The sequence below is a fragment of the Ovis aries genome, chromosome 1 (assembly GCF_016772045.2).
Source record: "Ovis aries strain OAR_USU_Benz2616 breed Rambouillet chromosome 1, ARS-UI_Ramb_v3.0, whole genome shotgun sequence".
NCBI lineage: Eukaryota > Metazoa > Chordata > Mammalia > Artiodactyla > Bovidae > Ovis > Ovis aries.
The window spans coordinates 62,974,224-62,990,497 of record NC_056054.1 but is presented as its reverse complement, the minus strand read 5'-3'; the positions used below and the strand labels follow the sequence as shown (position 1 = coordinate 62,990,497).

The following is a 16,274-nucleotide window of genomic DNA, read 5'->3' as shown; positions in this document are numbered from 1 at the left end:
ACAGGTTTCTCAGGAGACAGGTAAAGTGGCTGGTGTTCCTATCTCTTTAAGAGTTTTCCACAGTTTGTTGTGAGTCAAGGGCCTTAGCATAGTCAATGAAGCAGAAGTAGATGTTTTTCTGGAATTCCCTTGCATTTTCTGTGATCTAATAGATGTTGGCAATTTGATCTCTGGTTCCTCTGTCTTTTCTAAATCCAGCTTATACATTTGGAAGTTCTCAGTTCACATACTGTTGAAACCTAGCTTGGAGAATTTTGAGCATTAACTTGATTGCTTGTGAAATGAGTGTAATTGTGCAGGAGTTTGAGCATTCTTTGATATTGCTCTTCTTTGGAACTGGATGAAAACTGACCTTACCCATATTTGTCTGTGGGACAATGTTATTTCCTATATTGTTCTTCTGTTCGTGTGTATATCTGACTCAAAGAGAGAATCAAGAAGAAAGGACACAATGCATTGTATTATTAAGTGATAAAGTCTTCATAACTTATTAGTTTTCTAAATCTTATAAAAGAAACTATTAACAGTTCATTCAGCATTGATTTTTATATAGATACTCTTTCAGTTGATGAGATAGGGGTATTAAATCCTCTACCTTCGATTTTTGTATTTGTCTGTGACTCTAATTCTTTCAGATTTTGCTTTGTACATTTTGAAACTATTTTTAGAGTATTTACAAATGGTTATTATGTCTTCCCAATCAACAGACCCTTTTCTTATTACAAAATGTTCCTCTTTCTTTCTGGTAATACTTTTTATTTTGAAATCTACTTTATTTGATATGAGTCTCTCTAGCTGTTTGCATGGCATATGTTTTTCATTCATTTATTTTCAAGCTATCTGTGCCTAGATGTTTAAAGTGAGTGTCTTAAAGTTACATCTTGTCTTTTAATTCATCCTGACAACCTCTGCCTTTTAATTAGCGTTGGCTCCATTTCCACCTAATGTAGTTATTGATGTAGCTGCATTTAGGCCTACCATTTTATGACAGTTTTTGACATTTTATGACAGTTTTTCCTTTGTCATGGTGGTGGTGTTCAGTGCCTTCTTTGTTGTTCAGTTGCTCAGGAGCATCCAATTCTTTGTGACCCCATGGACTGCAGCACACCAGGCTTCCCTGTCTTTCACCATCTCCCTGAGTGCCTTCTTTAGGCAGTGGATAACTTTGAGAACTCCATTTTAATTCAGCTCTTGACTTTTTAGCTATACTTCTTTTCATTATTGCCTTTCAGTAGTTATTCTAGGTCAGAAGTCAACGAACCATCTCTGTAAAGAGCCACAGAATATTTAAGCCTTTGTGGCCATGTGGTCTCTGGTGCAACTCCTCAGCTCTAGTGTCATAGTGTGAAAGAAACCATATACAGTATATAAAGAATGAGCATGATTGTTCAAAAAAATTATTTACAACATCAGGTGATAGCTTAAATTTGGCACTCCGACTGTAGTTTGCAAAAACTGATTTAGGGGTCACAGTCTAAGGTTCTAATGTCTACTTAGAGTTAATGTGGTAATAATACTTAACATAATAGTAAGAAACTTGTGGCCATGTAAACTCATTTACCAGCATCCTGTCTTACATGCTATACTTGTTTTATGTATTACATTTCTATATATGTTATAAACCCCATATTTCAAAGTTAAAATTCTACTTTAATATAAATAGAATATTTTTGTCTTACTATAAATGAAATACATGTTTTAGAGATATTTAGAAGGAAAGTAGTGATTTGTAAATGTATCCATGCATTTACTCTTTCTGGTGCTCTCAATTCTTTCTATATATGCACATTTCTAAGAGGTATATTTCCCTGAAGCCTGTAGAACTTCCTTTAGATTTCTTATAGTCAAGTTCTTTTACTGATGAAGTCTCTTAGTTTTTCTTTATTTCACGTTTATTCTTTTTTTTTCTTTTTTTTTTTACTTTACAATATTGTATTGGTTTTGCCATACATCAACATGAATCCACCACGGATGTACACGTGTTCCCAATCCTGAACCGCCCTCCCACCTTCCTCCCCATACCATCCATCTGGGTCATCCCAATGCACCAACCCCAAGCATCCTGTATCCTGCGTCGAACCTAGACTGGTGATTCATTTCTTATATGATATTATACATGTTTCATGCCATTCTCCCAAATCATCCCACCCTCCCCTTCTCCCACAGAGTCCAAAAGACTGTTCTTTACATCTGTGTCTCTTTTGCTGTCTCACACACAGGGTTATCGTTACCCTCTTTCTAAATTCCATATATATGCGTTAGTATACTGTATTGGTGTTTTGTTTTTTTTTTTTCTGGCTTACTTCACTCTGTATAATCAGCTCCAGTTTCATCCATCTCATCAGAACTGATTCAAATGTATTCTTTTTAATGGCTGAGTGATACTCCATTGTGTATATGTACCACAGCTTTCTTATCCATTCATCTACTGATGGACATCTAGGTTGCTTCCATGTCCTGGCTATTGTAAACAGTGCTGCAATGAACATTGGGGTACACGTGTCTCTTTCAATTCTGGTTTCGTTGGTGTATATGCCCAGAAGTGGGATTGCTGGGTCATAAGGCAGGTCTATTTCCAGTTTTTTTAAGGAATCTCCACACTGTTCTCCATAGTGGCTGTACTAGTTTGCATTGCCACCAACAGTGTAAGAGGGTTCCCTTTTCTCCACACCCTCTCCAGCATTTATTGCTTGTAGACTTTTGGATCGCAGCCATTCTGACTGGCATGAAATGGTACCTCACTGTGGTTTTGATTTGCATTTCTCTGATAATGAGTGATGCTGAGCATCTTTTCATGTGTATGTTAGCCATCTGTATATCTTCTTTGGAGAAATGTCTGTTTAGTTCTTTGGCCCATTTTTTGATTGGGTCGTTTATTTTTCTGGAATTGAGTTGCAGGAGTTGCTTGTATATTTTTGAGATTAGTTGTTTGTCAGTTGCTTCATTTGCTATTATTTTCTCCCATTCCAAAAGCAGTCTTTTCACCTTGCTTACAGTTTCCTTTGTTGTGCAGAAGCTTTTCATTTTAATCAGGTCCCATTTGTTTGTTTTTGCTTTTATTTCCAGCATTCTGGGAGGTGGATCATAGAGGATCCTGCTGTGATTTATGTCGGAGAGTGTTTTGCCTATGTTCTCCTCTAGGAGTTTTATAGTTTCTGGTCTTACATTTAGATCTTTAATCCATTTTGAGTTTATTTTTGTATATGGTCTTAGAAAGTGTTCCAGTTTCATTCTTTTACAAGTGGTTGACCAGTTTTCCAGCATCACTTGTTAAAGAGATTGTCTTTTCTCCATTGTATATTCTTGCCTCCTTTATCAAAGATAAGGTGTACATAGGTGGGTGGATTTATCTCTGGGCTTTCTATTTTGTTCCATTGATCTATATTTCTGTCTTTGTGCCAGTACCATATTGTCTTGATGACTGTGGCTTTGTAGTAGAGCCTGAAGTCAGGCAGCTTGATTCCTCCAGTTCCATTCTTCTTTCTCAAGATTGATTTGGCAATTTGAGGTTTTTTGTATTTCCATACAAATTGTGAAATTATTTGTTCTAGCTCTGTGAAAAATACCGCTGGTAGCTTGATAGGGATTGCATTGAATCTATAGATTGCTTTGGGTAGTATACTCATTTTCACTATTTTGATTCTTCCGATCCATGAACATGGTATATTTCTCCATCTATTAGTGTCTTCTTTGATTTCTTTCACCAGTGTTTTATAGTTTTCTATATGTAGGTCTTTAGTTTCTTTCAGTTCAGTTCAGTCACTCAGTCATGTCCGACTCTTTGCTACCCCATGAATCGCAGCACACCAGGCCTCCCTGTCCATCACCAACTCCCGGAGTTCACCCAGACTCTAAGTATTTTATTCTTTTCATTGCAATCGTGAATGGAATTGTTTCCTTAATTTCTTTTTCTATTTTCTCATTATTAGTGTATAGGAATGCAAGGGATTTCTGTGTGTTGATTTTATATCCTGCAACTTTACTATATTCATTGATTAGCTCTAGTAATTTTCTGGTAGAGTCTTTAGGGTTTTCTATGTAGAGGATCATGACATCTGCAAACAGTGAGAGTTTTACTTCTTCTTTTCCAACTTGGATTCCTTTTATTTCTTTTCCTGCTCTTATTGCTGTGGCCAAAACTTCCAGAACTATGTTGAATAGTAGTGGTGAAAGTGGGCACCCTTGTCTTGTTCCTGACTTTAGGGGAAATGCTTTCAACTTTTCACCATTGAGGACAATGTTTCCTGTGGGTTTGTCATAGATAGCTTTTATTATGTTGAGGTATATTCCTTCTATTCCTGCTTTCTGGAGAGTTTTTATCATAAATGGATGTTGATTTTGTCAAAGGCTTTCTCTGCATCTATTGAGATAATCATATGGCCTTTATTTTTCAATTTGTTAATGTGGTGTATTCTTGAAGGATATTTTCACTGATTACAGAATTCTGGGTCAACAAAGTTGTTTTTTTTTGTTTTTTTTTTGTTTTTTTTTTTTGCTTCCATTCAGTACTGATTCCATTCAGTGCTGTAAAAATGACATGCCATTTATTTTTGGCCTGCATTATTTCTGAAGAGTGGTCTACACTTATCTTTATCATTATTCCCCTGCATCTCTGTATCTTTGGTTTTCAGTAGTTTGATTGTGGGAGAAGGCAATGGCACCCCACTCCAGTACTCTTGCCTGGAAAATCCCATGTGCAGAGGAGCCTTGCAGGCTACAGTCCACAGGGTCGCGAAGAGTAGGACACGACTGAGCGACTTCACTTTCACTTTTCACTTTCGTGCATTGGAGAAGGAAATGGCAACCCACTCCACTGTTCTTGCCTGGAGAATCGCAGGGATGGGGGAGCCTGGTGGGCTGCTGCCTATGGGGTCACACAGAGTCGGACATAACTGAAGTGACTTAGCAGCAGCAGCAGTTTGATTGTGACGTGCCTACGTGAATTTTCTTCACATTTATCCAGCTTGAGGTTTGCTGAGTTTTTTTCATGTGTAAATTATCTTTCACTAAATTTGGAAATTGAAAAATATATATTTTTAATTTTTTCTACCCCCATTTTCTCTCTTCTTTCCTTCTTGTATTCTAGTTAAATATATGTTAGTCATTCTGATTACCTTAGGTCCCTGGGGCCCTATCATTCCTAATTCAGTCTTTCTTCTTCCTGTTTTTTCTTTTTTAGACTGGATAACCTAAACCTATGTTCCCTAAGCCCTTTTAATTTTATTCTTGATATTTTATTTTAAACTTTTATTTGGAGATTTAATTTTCAGTTCTATACTTGTCATTGTTTCTTTTTATAGACACTTTTTATTTTGAGATTTCCTGTTTATTTATCATAAGCACACTTTTATTTACATGAGTGAGCATTTTTATATTAACTACTTTAAAAATGTTATGTGATACTACTAAAATCTATATTATCTTGAGTCTGGTTTCCATTAATTGCCTTTTCTTATAAATATGGGAAATTTTCCCTGTTAAGTAATTTTAAGCTATATCTTGAATATTTTGACTTATTCATTGTGGAGACTCTAAAGTCTATTATATTGCTTTGAAAAGTATTGTTTGTTTTTTAATTTGGTAGGCATTTAACTTGGTGATCAAATTCCAAGTTTTCTCTCTTTTGTGAGTAGATGGCTGCTGAAATCTCTGTTAAGTGCTTTTAACCTTGTCTGGTCAACTTAGAGTCTGACATATGAATACAAACCTACACATGATTATTTAAAATAGAAGGGCACTGAATTCATGGAAATCAGTAAAAAGCAGTTTAGTATAGTGAAAGAGCTTGACATTGGAATCAGACAGATTCAGTCAGATTCTGGTTCTTCCACTTACAGCTGTTTTGACTTAGTACAAATTATTTGACCCTTCTGAACTTCAGTTTGCCTATCAGGAAAATGAGATACATTTATAGTTATAAAAAAAAATCATGCTCATTATGTTCCTAGCACAGGCCCTCAATAAATAGCAACCATAATAACTATAGAGTCATTAGCCTCCTGGTCATCACTGGTATCATTGCTGATATGCATCATGGAGCAAGGAGTTGTACTACAGATAAGGTATTTCAGTAGCCTTATAGCCTTAAAAGGGAATGTGAAAAGCCTTAAAAGGAATTTTTACTTTGTGCCAGCTTGTTCTTTTCTTTTTCATCTCCGATAAAAATAATTAGGGTCCATTTAGATCATTTCATAGCTCTGCCAAACAGCATTTATACAGCATTAACAGTATTAAAAGTACATATCAAGCTTAATATTGTGTGCAGGCACACTTTACAAAGCAAATTGGGCAAGTATTATTTAAGATTCTAAGTGCTTTATGTTTCAAATGGTATATCAGGCATAGAGGAATCCCTTATATTGATCTGGTCTCAATTTAGGAGTATATGGATAATGTGATTTTCATAACTGAAATATGGTCTTAGATGAGAGTCCACAAGATTTTACAAATCTGCCTTTCTCTAATCGCTTCACCAGTGGCTCAGCAGTAAAGAATCCACCTGCAATGCAGGATGCAGGTTCAATTCCTGGGTTGGGAAGATCTCCTAGAGAAGGAAATGGCAACTCTCTCCAGTATCCTTGCTTGAAAAATCCGATGGACAGAGACGGCTGGCAGACTACAGTCCATGGGGTCCCAAAAGAGTCAGACACAACTGAGCAGCCAAACAACAGCAGCTACTTTCTCTAATCAGACAATCATATGTGACTAAACATAGCATTGATGACTATAGCTTCGATTCTTTGTTCCTGGAGATTTTTAATATCTTCCAACTTAGTATCAATTTTTAATTTTAAATTTAAGATAAAATAATAATTGTGATCTGCTATATAATTGCCAAACTTCCCAAAGGCAATAATTTAGAAGAGTAGGAGTAGCAAATGGCAAATAGATAAGGTCAGTATTTTATATATCATTAGTAATCATCAGTATCTGGTACACAGTAGATGCTCAGTTATACTTTGAATGGAAGGATCAAAGAGGACCTGGAATTTGATTTAGAGTTTTATAGCCCTGGTGGCTCAGACAATAAAGAATCCTCCTGCAATATCGGAGACCTGGGTTTGATTCATGGGTTGGGCAGATGCCCTGGAGAAGGAAATGGCTACCCCCTCCAGTGTTCTTGCCTGGAGAATTCCATGGACAGAGGAGCCAGACAGGCTACAGTTCATGGGGTCGCAAAGAGTAAGATACGACAGAGCAATTTTCACTTTACATACCATTTTAGAATATACCTCCATGTCTAAGATTCTATTTTATGTTACCATGGATAGCATGGTGTAAAAATGGGGTAAAATAAAGAACATTGGAGAGGTCCAATTTGATCATTTCTGGTCATTAGGTTCTGAGACCCTTGTGCCTTCCCAGGCTATGAGAGCATAAGTCACACTCCTTTATATCTTGCCTGGAAAATCCCACGGACAGAGGAGCCTGGCAGTCTACAGTCCATGATCACAAAGAGCTGGGTATGAGTAACTGAGTGACTGAGCATACACACAGATATAAAGAACTCCTATGACTCATTGACAGAATAATAAGCAACAATGGCAAAATGAGCAAAAGGACTTGAGTAACCATTCCTCTAAAGAAGATATATAAATGGCCAAGAAATACATAAAAAGGTTCTCAGTATCACTGGTCTTTCAGTTCAGTTCAGTTCAGTCCCTCAGCCATGTCCGACTCTTTGCAACTCCATGAATTGCAGCACGCCAAGCCTCCCTGTCCATCACCAACTCCCAGAGTTCACTCAGACTCACGCCCATCAAGTCAGTGATGCCATCCAGCCATCTTATCCTCTGTCGTCCCCTTCTCCTCCTGCCTCCAATCCCTCCCAGCATCAGAGTCTTTTCCAATGAGTCAACTCTTCGCATGAGGTGGCCAAAGTACTGGAGTTTCAGCTTTAGCATCATTCCTTCCAAAGAAATCAGGAAATGCAAATCAAGACCACACTGAGATACCACTTCCCACCCAGGTTGACTATTATCACACACACACACACACACACACACACACACACACACACCCCTACACCTATATATGAAGAAAAAATAATCAGTGCTGACAAGGATGCAGAGAAATAGGAATTGTGCCATGCTGGTGGGAATATAAAATGGTGGGGCTGCTGTGGAAAGCAGTTTGCCCAGCTTCTCAAATTGTTGAACATAGAATTGTATATTATCCATCAACCCATATAACTCACTTCTAGGTGCCCCAAAGAATGTAAAGTACAGATACAAACAAATACTTATATATTAATGTTTATAGGAGTGTTAGACATAATAACCAAAGTGTAGAAAACCTGAATTTTTTATTGATGATTAATGGATAAAGAAAATGTGGTATATACATACAGCAGAATATTATTCAACCTTAAAAAGGAAAGAAGTCTTTACACACATTACAAATGGATGGATCTTTATGCTACATGAAATAAGCCAGACACAAAAGAAGAAATATTGTATGATTCCATGTATATAAGACCCTTTAATTACCTACTTTGACTGCTGCTGCTGCTGCTAAGTTGCTTCAGTCATGTCCGACTCTGTGCGACCCCATAGATGGCAGCCCACCAGGCTCCTCTGCCCATGGGATTTTCCAGGCAAGAGTACTGGAGTGGGTTGCCATTGCCTTCTTCACCTACTTTGACTACTTTAAGTCAAATTCATTGAGACAGAAAGTAGAATTGTGGTTGCCAGGGGAGGCGGGTGGGGGATAGGGAGCTATTTAATGGGTACAGAGTTTCAGTTTGGGAATATAAAAAATTCTGAAAGTGGATGGTGGTAATAATGGTGAACACAACAATGTGAATATACTTAATGCCATAGTACGCTAAATTTACACATACTGTACACTTTAAAATTATTAAAATGGTGGATTATATGTGATGCGTATTTTACCATAAAATAAAAAATAAAGAATGGATAAAGATAGAAAAATTAGATAGGAGGATCATAAAAGAAAGCTGAGGTATGAAAACTAAAACATTTTCAAATATCATTTTTTCTCTAAGCTTTACCTTTGTTTATTCAGGGTTTACAAGGACCCCCAGGGAGTACTGGAGACAGGGGACTTACAGGAGAACCAGTAAGTATATTTTTATGTGTTTCTAATTGCGTTTTTCTCATAATGTATTTTACCTACCTCTTATTATTTGTCTGTGGTAATGTGGCTGGTATGTTTTTGAAACCAGCATTTATCATGGGCAGTTAATTATAAGAATGAATATTTTGCTGTGAAGATAATATATAGTGCCTTTCTGGTTTCATAAAGTCAAATTTGGTTCTGTTTATCTGGAACCATTAACACTGCATGTATTTCTATTTTCAACAAATATAATTCTGTTTTATTGACTCTCAGAATTTTTTTCTTAACAGCCTGCTGTTTATATAATAATTATTATACTCCCCCCACACATACACACACACAAAATCACACTTATGAAGGCAACTCTGTAATAAAAGACCGTATAGAGAAGCCAGACTCTACACGTAATGGGCCAAAATGTGGAAACTTGACAGAAATGGTAGTAGGTCAATAATTCAGAAACTTACATCACATTTTCATACATAGGACTCAGTTATAGATTTTCCATGGAAAATGAACTGTGAAAATGAAATACCTTGCCACACCTTCTTTCTCACAATATATTCTTTATTGCCTATGAAGTCATTCTTCTGGCTAATGGTATCAGATGTAATGTGCAGTAACATGCTCCTAAGATTTACAATACAAATGTTTTTAAAACTACTGTGTGGTTGATCTTATCCATCACATGACACAAAAGTTTATAAGTGGTTTTTGCACAGTTCATTTAGCTAGGATGAAGGGGAAAATTCTAATAGTCAGAGAACTATTCTTATCCATCTGTGTTCATTTCCTGCTTTATACATTTAGCCTGTGGTATAAGCTCTTCAAACAATAAGTAAAGATTTGACTATGTGTGTAATTTTTCCAAATATAGAATCTTAAATGTGATATTGATTTTTATCAAACTAAATTCTTCTCAGTTTTCTCTGGTTTGTATCTCTTAACCTGCCATCCCACTTCTAATATTTGTTTGATCAAAAATCATGCAGATATCTAAATATCTCTTTCTTCTAAAGAAACTATAGCTCCTTGAAGTCAGAGACCATTTTTTTTCATCTTTGCCATCCTCTTTCTTAGTACAATATCTGGCATATTTATCTATCTAGTGCATGTTTGTTAAATAGCACTAACCAAAAAGTCATATACCCATGATGTAATCATTTAGCTGGTAATATTAGCTGAAGTGAAACAACATTAAAATTAATCTTAATAAAAAATGCATTTAAGTCACGATAAGCGTATCAACAGAGCTATGACAACAACAGAGATAATATCAAGTTTTATACAAAAAAAGATTTACTGTTGTAACTGTAAATGACTAAATGACTGAAAAAGCTTAAAAATTGACATTCAGGTCCCAGGGTCAGTGGCTCTGGTAAATAAAATATAAATCAATTTGTAATGGGTGTGATGGGCTTTGTTTCACATATTTAAGCTACCTAGTAAAATCTAAGGGAATGTATAACAAAATAAACCATCTTAATTTAGGGTTAGGGAAACTTCCAGAAGAGGAGAATTTGTGCTGTGAACTGAAGGATGAAGAGTGGGTTACTTAAGCAAATATGGGGGAAAGTCATGCCAGAGAGAAGTCATGCCAGAGAGAAGTCATGACCTGGGAGAAAGCCTTATATATTAATCTGAAGATCTAAAAGAAGGCCAGTGTGACTGTGACACAGGGAATCGAGTGGGAAGTGAGTATAAGATGAGGATGGAAAGGGAGGCAGGGGACGAAACACATGCAACTCTAAAAGCCCCATTCCCAAGGATATGCATTTTTAGCATAAGAACAAAGAGATATCTTTGAAGGGATAGGGCTAGTTTTATGATTGTCTTATTGTTTCATAAAGCTCACCCAAACCAAATAGGAATGGACCAAGAAAGCCTTTCTGTTACAACAGTCCAGATAAGATACAGTAGAACATTTTTGATTAGCAGAAAAAAAAAGTAGGTATAAAATATTCCAAATGAGATAAAATCAACAGGAGAAAGATGTAAAGTATGTGAAATATCTGAAGTATGGTTTCTAAGGTTGTGGCTTGAAGTATCAATAGGTTATCTCTCATTAAAACTGAAAAAAAATCAGCAGCAATTTATGTTTGAGAATGGAAGATTAAATTTAGCTATGTTGATCTGAGGTGTCTTTGAGAAAGATGAAGATGGCAGTTGATTGTGGAGTTCAAAACAGAAAGAAATGAAAACTGAAGTATTAGTCACTCAATCATGTCCAACTCTTTGCGAGTCCATGGATGGCAGCCTGCCAGGCTTCTCTGTCCATGTGATTCTCCAGGCAAGAATACTGTTGTGAGTTGCCATTCTGTTCTGCAAGGGATCTTCCCAACGCTGGGAGTGAATCCAGGTCTCCTGCATTGCAGGCAGGCTCTTTATCATCTGAGCCACCAGAATAATATCCTGAAATTTAAAATATTGGGGTTATTGGTCTAGGGAGAACATATAGGAAAGAGAAAAAGATATTAGGATGAACTTTGAAGAAATTCCACATATAATAAATGTTGATAAAAGGGAATGAAACTGCAGAAAAGATTGAAAGAGGCAAGAAGAAAATCAGATATATAAGTTAGGAGTTCGGCACTAACCATACCCATCTTAAAATCTTCATGACAATCTTAAATTGCTTTAGAAGTATGTAAGCAAAAATAATACATCTATATTAAAGTAGAAGTGAAATTTATATGCCAAAATAAGAGAGAAAATGGAATCAAAAGTCTTAATGTCATTGAAAAAGTAAGAGAATTCCAGAGAAACATCTGTTTCTGCTTTATTCACTATGCCAAAGCCTTTGACTGTGTGGATCACAATAAACTGTGGAAAATACTGAAAGAGTTGGGAATACCAGACCACCTGACCTGCCTCTTGAGAAACCTGTATGCAGGTCAAGAAGGAACAGTTAGAACTGGACATGGAACAACAGACTGGTTCCAGATAGGAAAAGGAGTATGTCAAGGCTGTATATTGTCACCCTGCTTATTTAACTTATATGCAGAGTACATCGTGAGAAATGCTGGTCTGGAAGAAGCACAAGCTGGAATCAAGATTGAAAGGAGAAAAATCAATAACCTCAGATATGCAGATGACACCACCCTTATGGTAGAAAGTGAAGAACTAAAGAGCCTCTTGATGAAAGTGAAAGAGGAGAGTGAAAAAGTTGGCTTAAAGCTCAACATTCAGAAAACGAAGATCATGGCATCTGGTCCCATCACTTCACGGAAGATAGATGGGGAAACAGTGGAAGCAGTGTCAGACCTTATTTTTCTGGGCTCGAAAATCACTGCAGATGGTGATTGCAGCCATGAAATTAAAAGACACTTACTCATTGGAAGGAAAGTTATGACTAACCTAGAGAGCATATTGAAAAGCAGAGACATTACTTTGCCAACAAAGATTCATCTAGTCAAGGCTATGGTTTTTCCAGTAGTCATGTATGGATGTGAGAGTTGGACTGTGAAGAAAGCTGAGTGCCGAAGAATTGATGCTTTTGAACTGTGGTGTTGGAGAAAACTCTTGAGAGTCCCTTGGACTGCAAGGAGATCCAACCAGTCCATCCTAGAGGAGATCAATCCTAGGTGTTCATTGGAAGGAATGATGTGGAAGCTGAAGTTCCAATACTTTGGCCACCTGATGCGAAGAGCTGACTCATTGGAAAAGACCCTGATGCTGGGAAAGATTGAGGGCAGGAGGAGAAAGGGACAACAGAGGATGAGATGGTTGGATGGCATCATCAACTCGATGGATGTGAGTTTGGGTGGACTCGGAGTTGGTTATGGACAAGGAGGCCTGGTGTGCTGTGGTTCATGGGGTTGCAAAGAGTCAGATATGACTAAGAGACTGAACTGAACTGAAAGAATGGAAACTAAAAAAAGAAAGAAGAGTAGCAAATAGAAAACGGTAATAAATGTAGTAAGTCTTACAGCTATATCAGTTATCACTGAAATGTCAATGTTCTAAGAAACAGAGAAAGTAGAAAGAAAAATGAGACCTAACTGTATGTTGTCTTCAAGGAACCTACTTTAAATATAAAGACACAGATATATTAAAAGTAAAGGGATGGACAAAATGGACTAAGATATGCTAACACTAACCAAAGGACAACTGTAGTAGTTATATTAATTTCAAACAAAATACACTGTAGATCAAGGATAATTATGAGGGATAAAGGGGGATACTATATAGTGATAGGGTATCAATTCTCCAAGAAGATATCATTGTGCTTAATGTATATGAATCTAACAGGAGAGCATCAGATTACGTGAAGCAAAAACTGATAGAACTCCAAGGATAAATAGACAAATTTATTATTTCAGTTGGAGACTTTAGCACTCATCTGTTTATCAGTTATTGAGAGATCTAGCAAGCAGATAATCAGTAAGATTATAGTTGAACTGAACATCACCATTAGAAAACTGAATCTAATCAACATTTATGAAAGTGAAAGTATAAATGAAGTCGCTCAGTCATGTCCTACTCTGTCAACCCCGTGGACTGTAGCCTACCAGGCTTCAGTCCATCCATGGGATTTCCCAGGCAAGAATACTGGAGTGGGTTGCCATTTTCTTCTCCAGGGAATCTTCCTGACACAGGGATTAAACTCAGGTCTCCTGTGTTGCAGGCAGACATTTTACCCTCTGAGCCACCAGGGAAGCCCATTTATAGATGACTTAATCCAATAACAGCAGAATATACATTCTTTTTAAGCTAACATGGAATATTCACCAAGATCAACTGTGTTCTGGGTCATAAAACACACCTTAACAAATTTCAAAGAGATGTCATAGAAAATATATTCTCTATTCATAATGGAATTAAACTAGATTTCAGTAAGAGAAACATAACTGAAAAATATTTAAACTACACACTTCTAAATAACACTGGTTGAAAGAAGAAGTCTCAAGAGAAAATTTGACAATATTTTCAACTAAATGAAAATGAAAATATAACTTATCAAACTTTGTAGAATGCAGTGAAAACAGTGCTTAGAGGCAAATTTGTAGTATTAAATGCATATATTAGAGAAAAAGAAAGATCTAAAATCACTAATCCAAGCTTCCACTTTAGGAAACTAGGAAAAGAATAGAAAATTAAATACAAAGTAAACAGAAAAAAGTAAGTGATAAAGAAATTAGAGCAGATGGCCAGTTCAGTGGACATGGGTTTGATTCCTGGTCCAGGAAGATTCCACATGGCCTGGGGGCGACTAAGCCCATGGGCCACAACTCCTGAGCCCACGTGCTGCAACTGCTGAAGCCCATGCACGCTGGAGCCTCTGCACTGCGACAAGAGAAGCCATCCTAAAGAGAAGCTTGCGCACCACAACTAGAGAGTAGCACCTGCTTGCCACATCTACAGAAAGCTTGGACGCAGCAACAAGGACACCAAACAGCCTAAAAATAAATGGGTTAAAAAAAAATCAGAGCAGAAATCAATTACATTAAAAACAGGAAAATAGAGAAAATCAATGAAACAAAAAATATATTCTTTGAAAAGACCAATAACATTGGTGAAACCTTAGGCAGGATTATCAAGAGAAAAAAAAAGAGACGAGTTTAATTTCTAATAGTAAAAATGAAAAAAGGGCCTTCACTACAGATCCCAAAGTCATTAAAAAGACAATATAGGAATATTATGAACAACTCTTTGCTCACAAATTTGATAGCCTAGGTGTAATGGACAAATTCCTTGAGAGACATAATCCACCAAAACTTAGACAAGGAAACTTTGATAACCTGAATAGTCCTATTTTGATTAAGGAAACTGAATCAATACAACTGAATCAGTTTGCCATGTACCTGAAAGTAACACAACATTGTAAATCAATTATACTCCAATGTAAAATAAAAAAACTCTTAAACTTAATAATTAGTAACCTTCCAAAACAGAAAGCACTGGGCCTGGATGGTCCTACTAGTGAATTCTTTCAGAGATTTAAGGTATCATGAAATGACACCCATTTTCTACAACAATCTTGTTTTCAGATACAAGAAAAGTATGATCCATGAATGAAAATTTTGATAGGTTGGACTTCATTAAAATCTAAAAATTTCTATTCTTGGACATGTTCGGAGAATGAAGACATATCACGTAGCAGGGAAAAAATATTTGCAAGACAGATATCTGTTAAAGGACTTATATCCAAAGATACAGAAAGAACTCTTAAAATTCAACAATAAGAAAACAAACAGTTCAATTAAAAAAATACAGAAAAGGTTTGAACAGACATACAGATGGTAAGAAGCAAATTAAGATCTGCACAGCAGCATGTGTCATTAGAGAACTGTAAATTAAAATAATGGCATGCCATTACACATCTTTAAGAATGGCTAAAATCCAAAACACTGACAATACCAAATGCTAAAAAAGATGTGGAACAAAAGGAATTCTCATTCATTGTTGGTGGAAAGCAACTTTGGAATATAATTTGGCAGTTTCCTTCAAAGCTAAACATACTCTTACCAAATGATACAGCGATCATACTCCTTGGTGTTTACTAAAATAAGTATAAACCTGTGTCTGCCCAAAATCTGCACATAAATGTTCATAGCAGCTTTATTCATAGATGCTAAAAATTAGAAGCAACAAGTAATGTCCTTCAAAGGGTAAATGGTTAAAAAACTATGGTACACCCAAACAATGAAATATTGTTCAGCAATAAAGAGGAATGAGGTATTAGTCCACAGAAAGATATAGAGTAACTTTTCAATACATGCTAAATGAAAAACACCAATCTTAAAAGTATAAATACCATATGATTCCAACGACATGACATTCTGGAAAAGACAAAACTTTAGAGACAGTAAAGAAGAATGATGGTTGCCAGGGATTGGGGGAAGTGGCCAAGAGATGAATCAGTGGAGAAAAGGGGAATTTTAGGGCAATGAAACTATTTTGTATAATACTGTGAAAGTGGATACCTGATATTATGCATTTCTCAAAACTATACAACACAGAGTGAACCCTGTGTAAACTATGGACTTAACATGAGGAAAGACATTCAGGCATGAAACAGCCTGATATTTTCAAGAAAACTAATCAGTTGCATTCACTACAGTATCATGTGAAAGGTAGAAAACCTATGACCAACCTAGATATTATATTAAAAAGCAGAGACATTACTTTGCCAACAAAGGTCCATACAGTCAAAGCTATGGTTTTTCCATTAGTCATATATGGATTTGAGA

The 16,274-nt window shown here is 36.3% G+C and overlaps 1 protein-coding gene across 5 annotated transcripts in view; it reads left to right on the top strand.

Moving 5' to 3' along the window:
* COL24A1 (collagen type XXIV alpha 1 chain) overlaps nucleotides 1-16,274 on the top strand; it is a 393,929-nt gene that overhangs the window by 256,132 nt on the left and 121,523 nt on the right. For all 5 annotated transcript variants that reach the window (XM_060400630.1, XM_004002153.6, XM_060400613.1 and 2 more), the window contains one exon: nucleotides 9,028-9,081. In XM_060400630.1, the coding sequence (XP_060256613.1) occupies nucleotides 9,028-9,081 (54 nt within the window). The remainder of the gene's footprint in view (nucleotides 1-9,027; nucleotides 9,082-16,274) is intronic.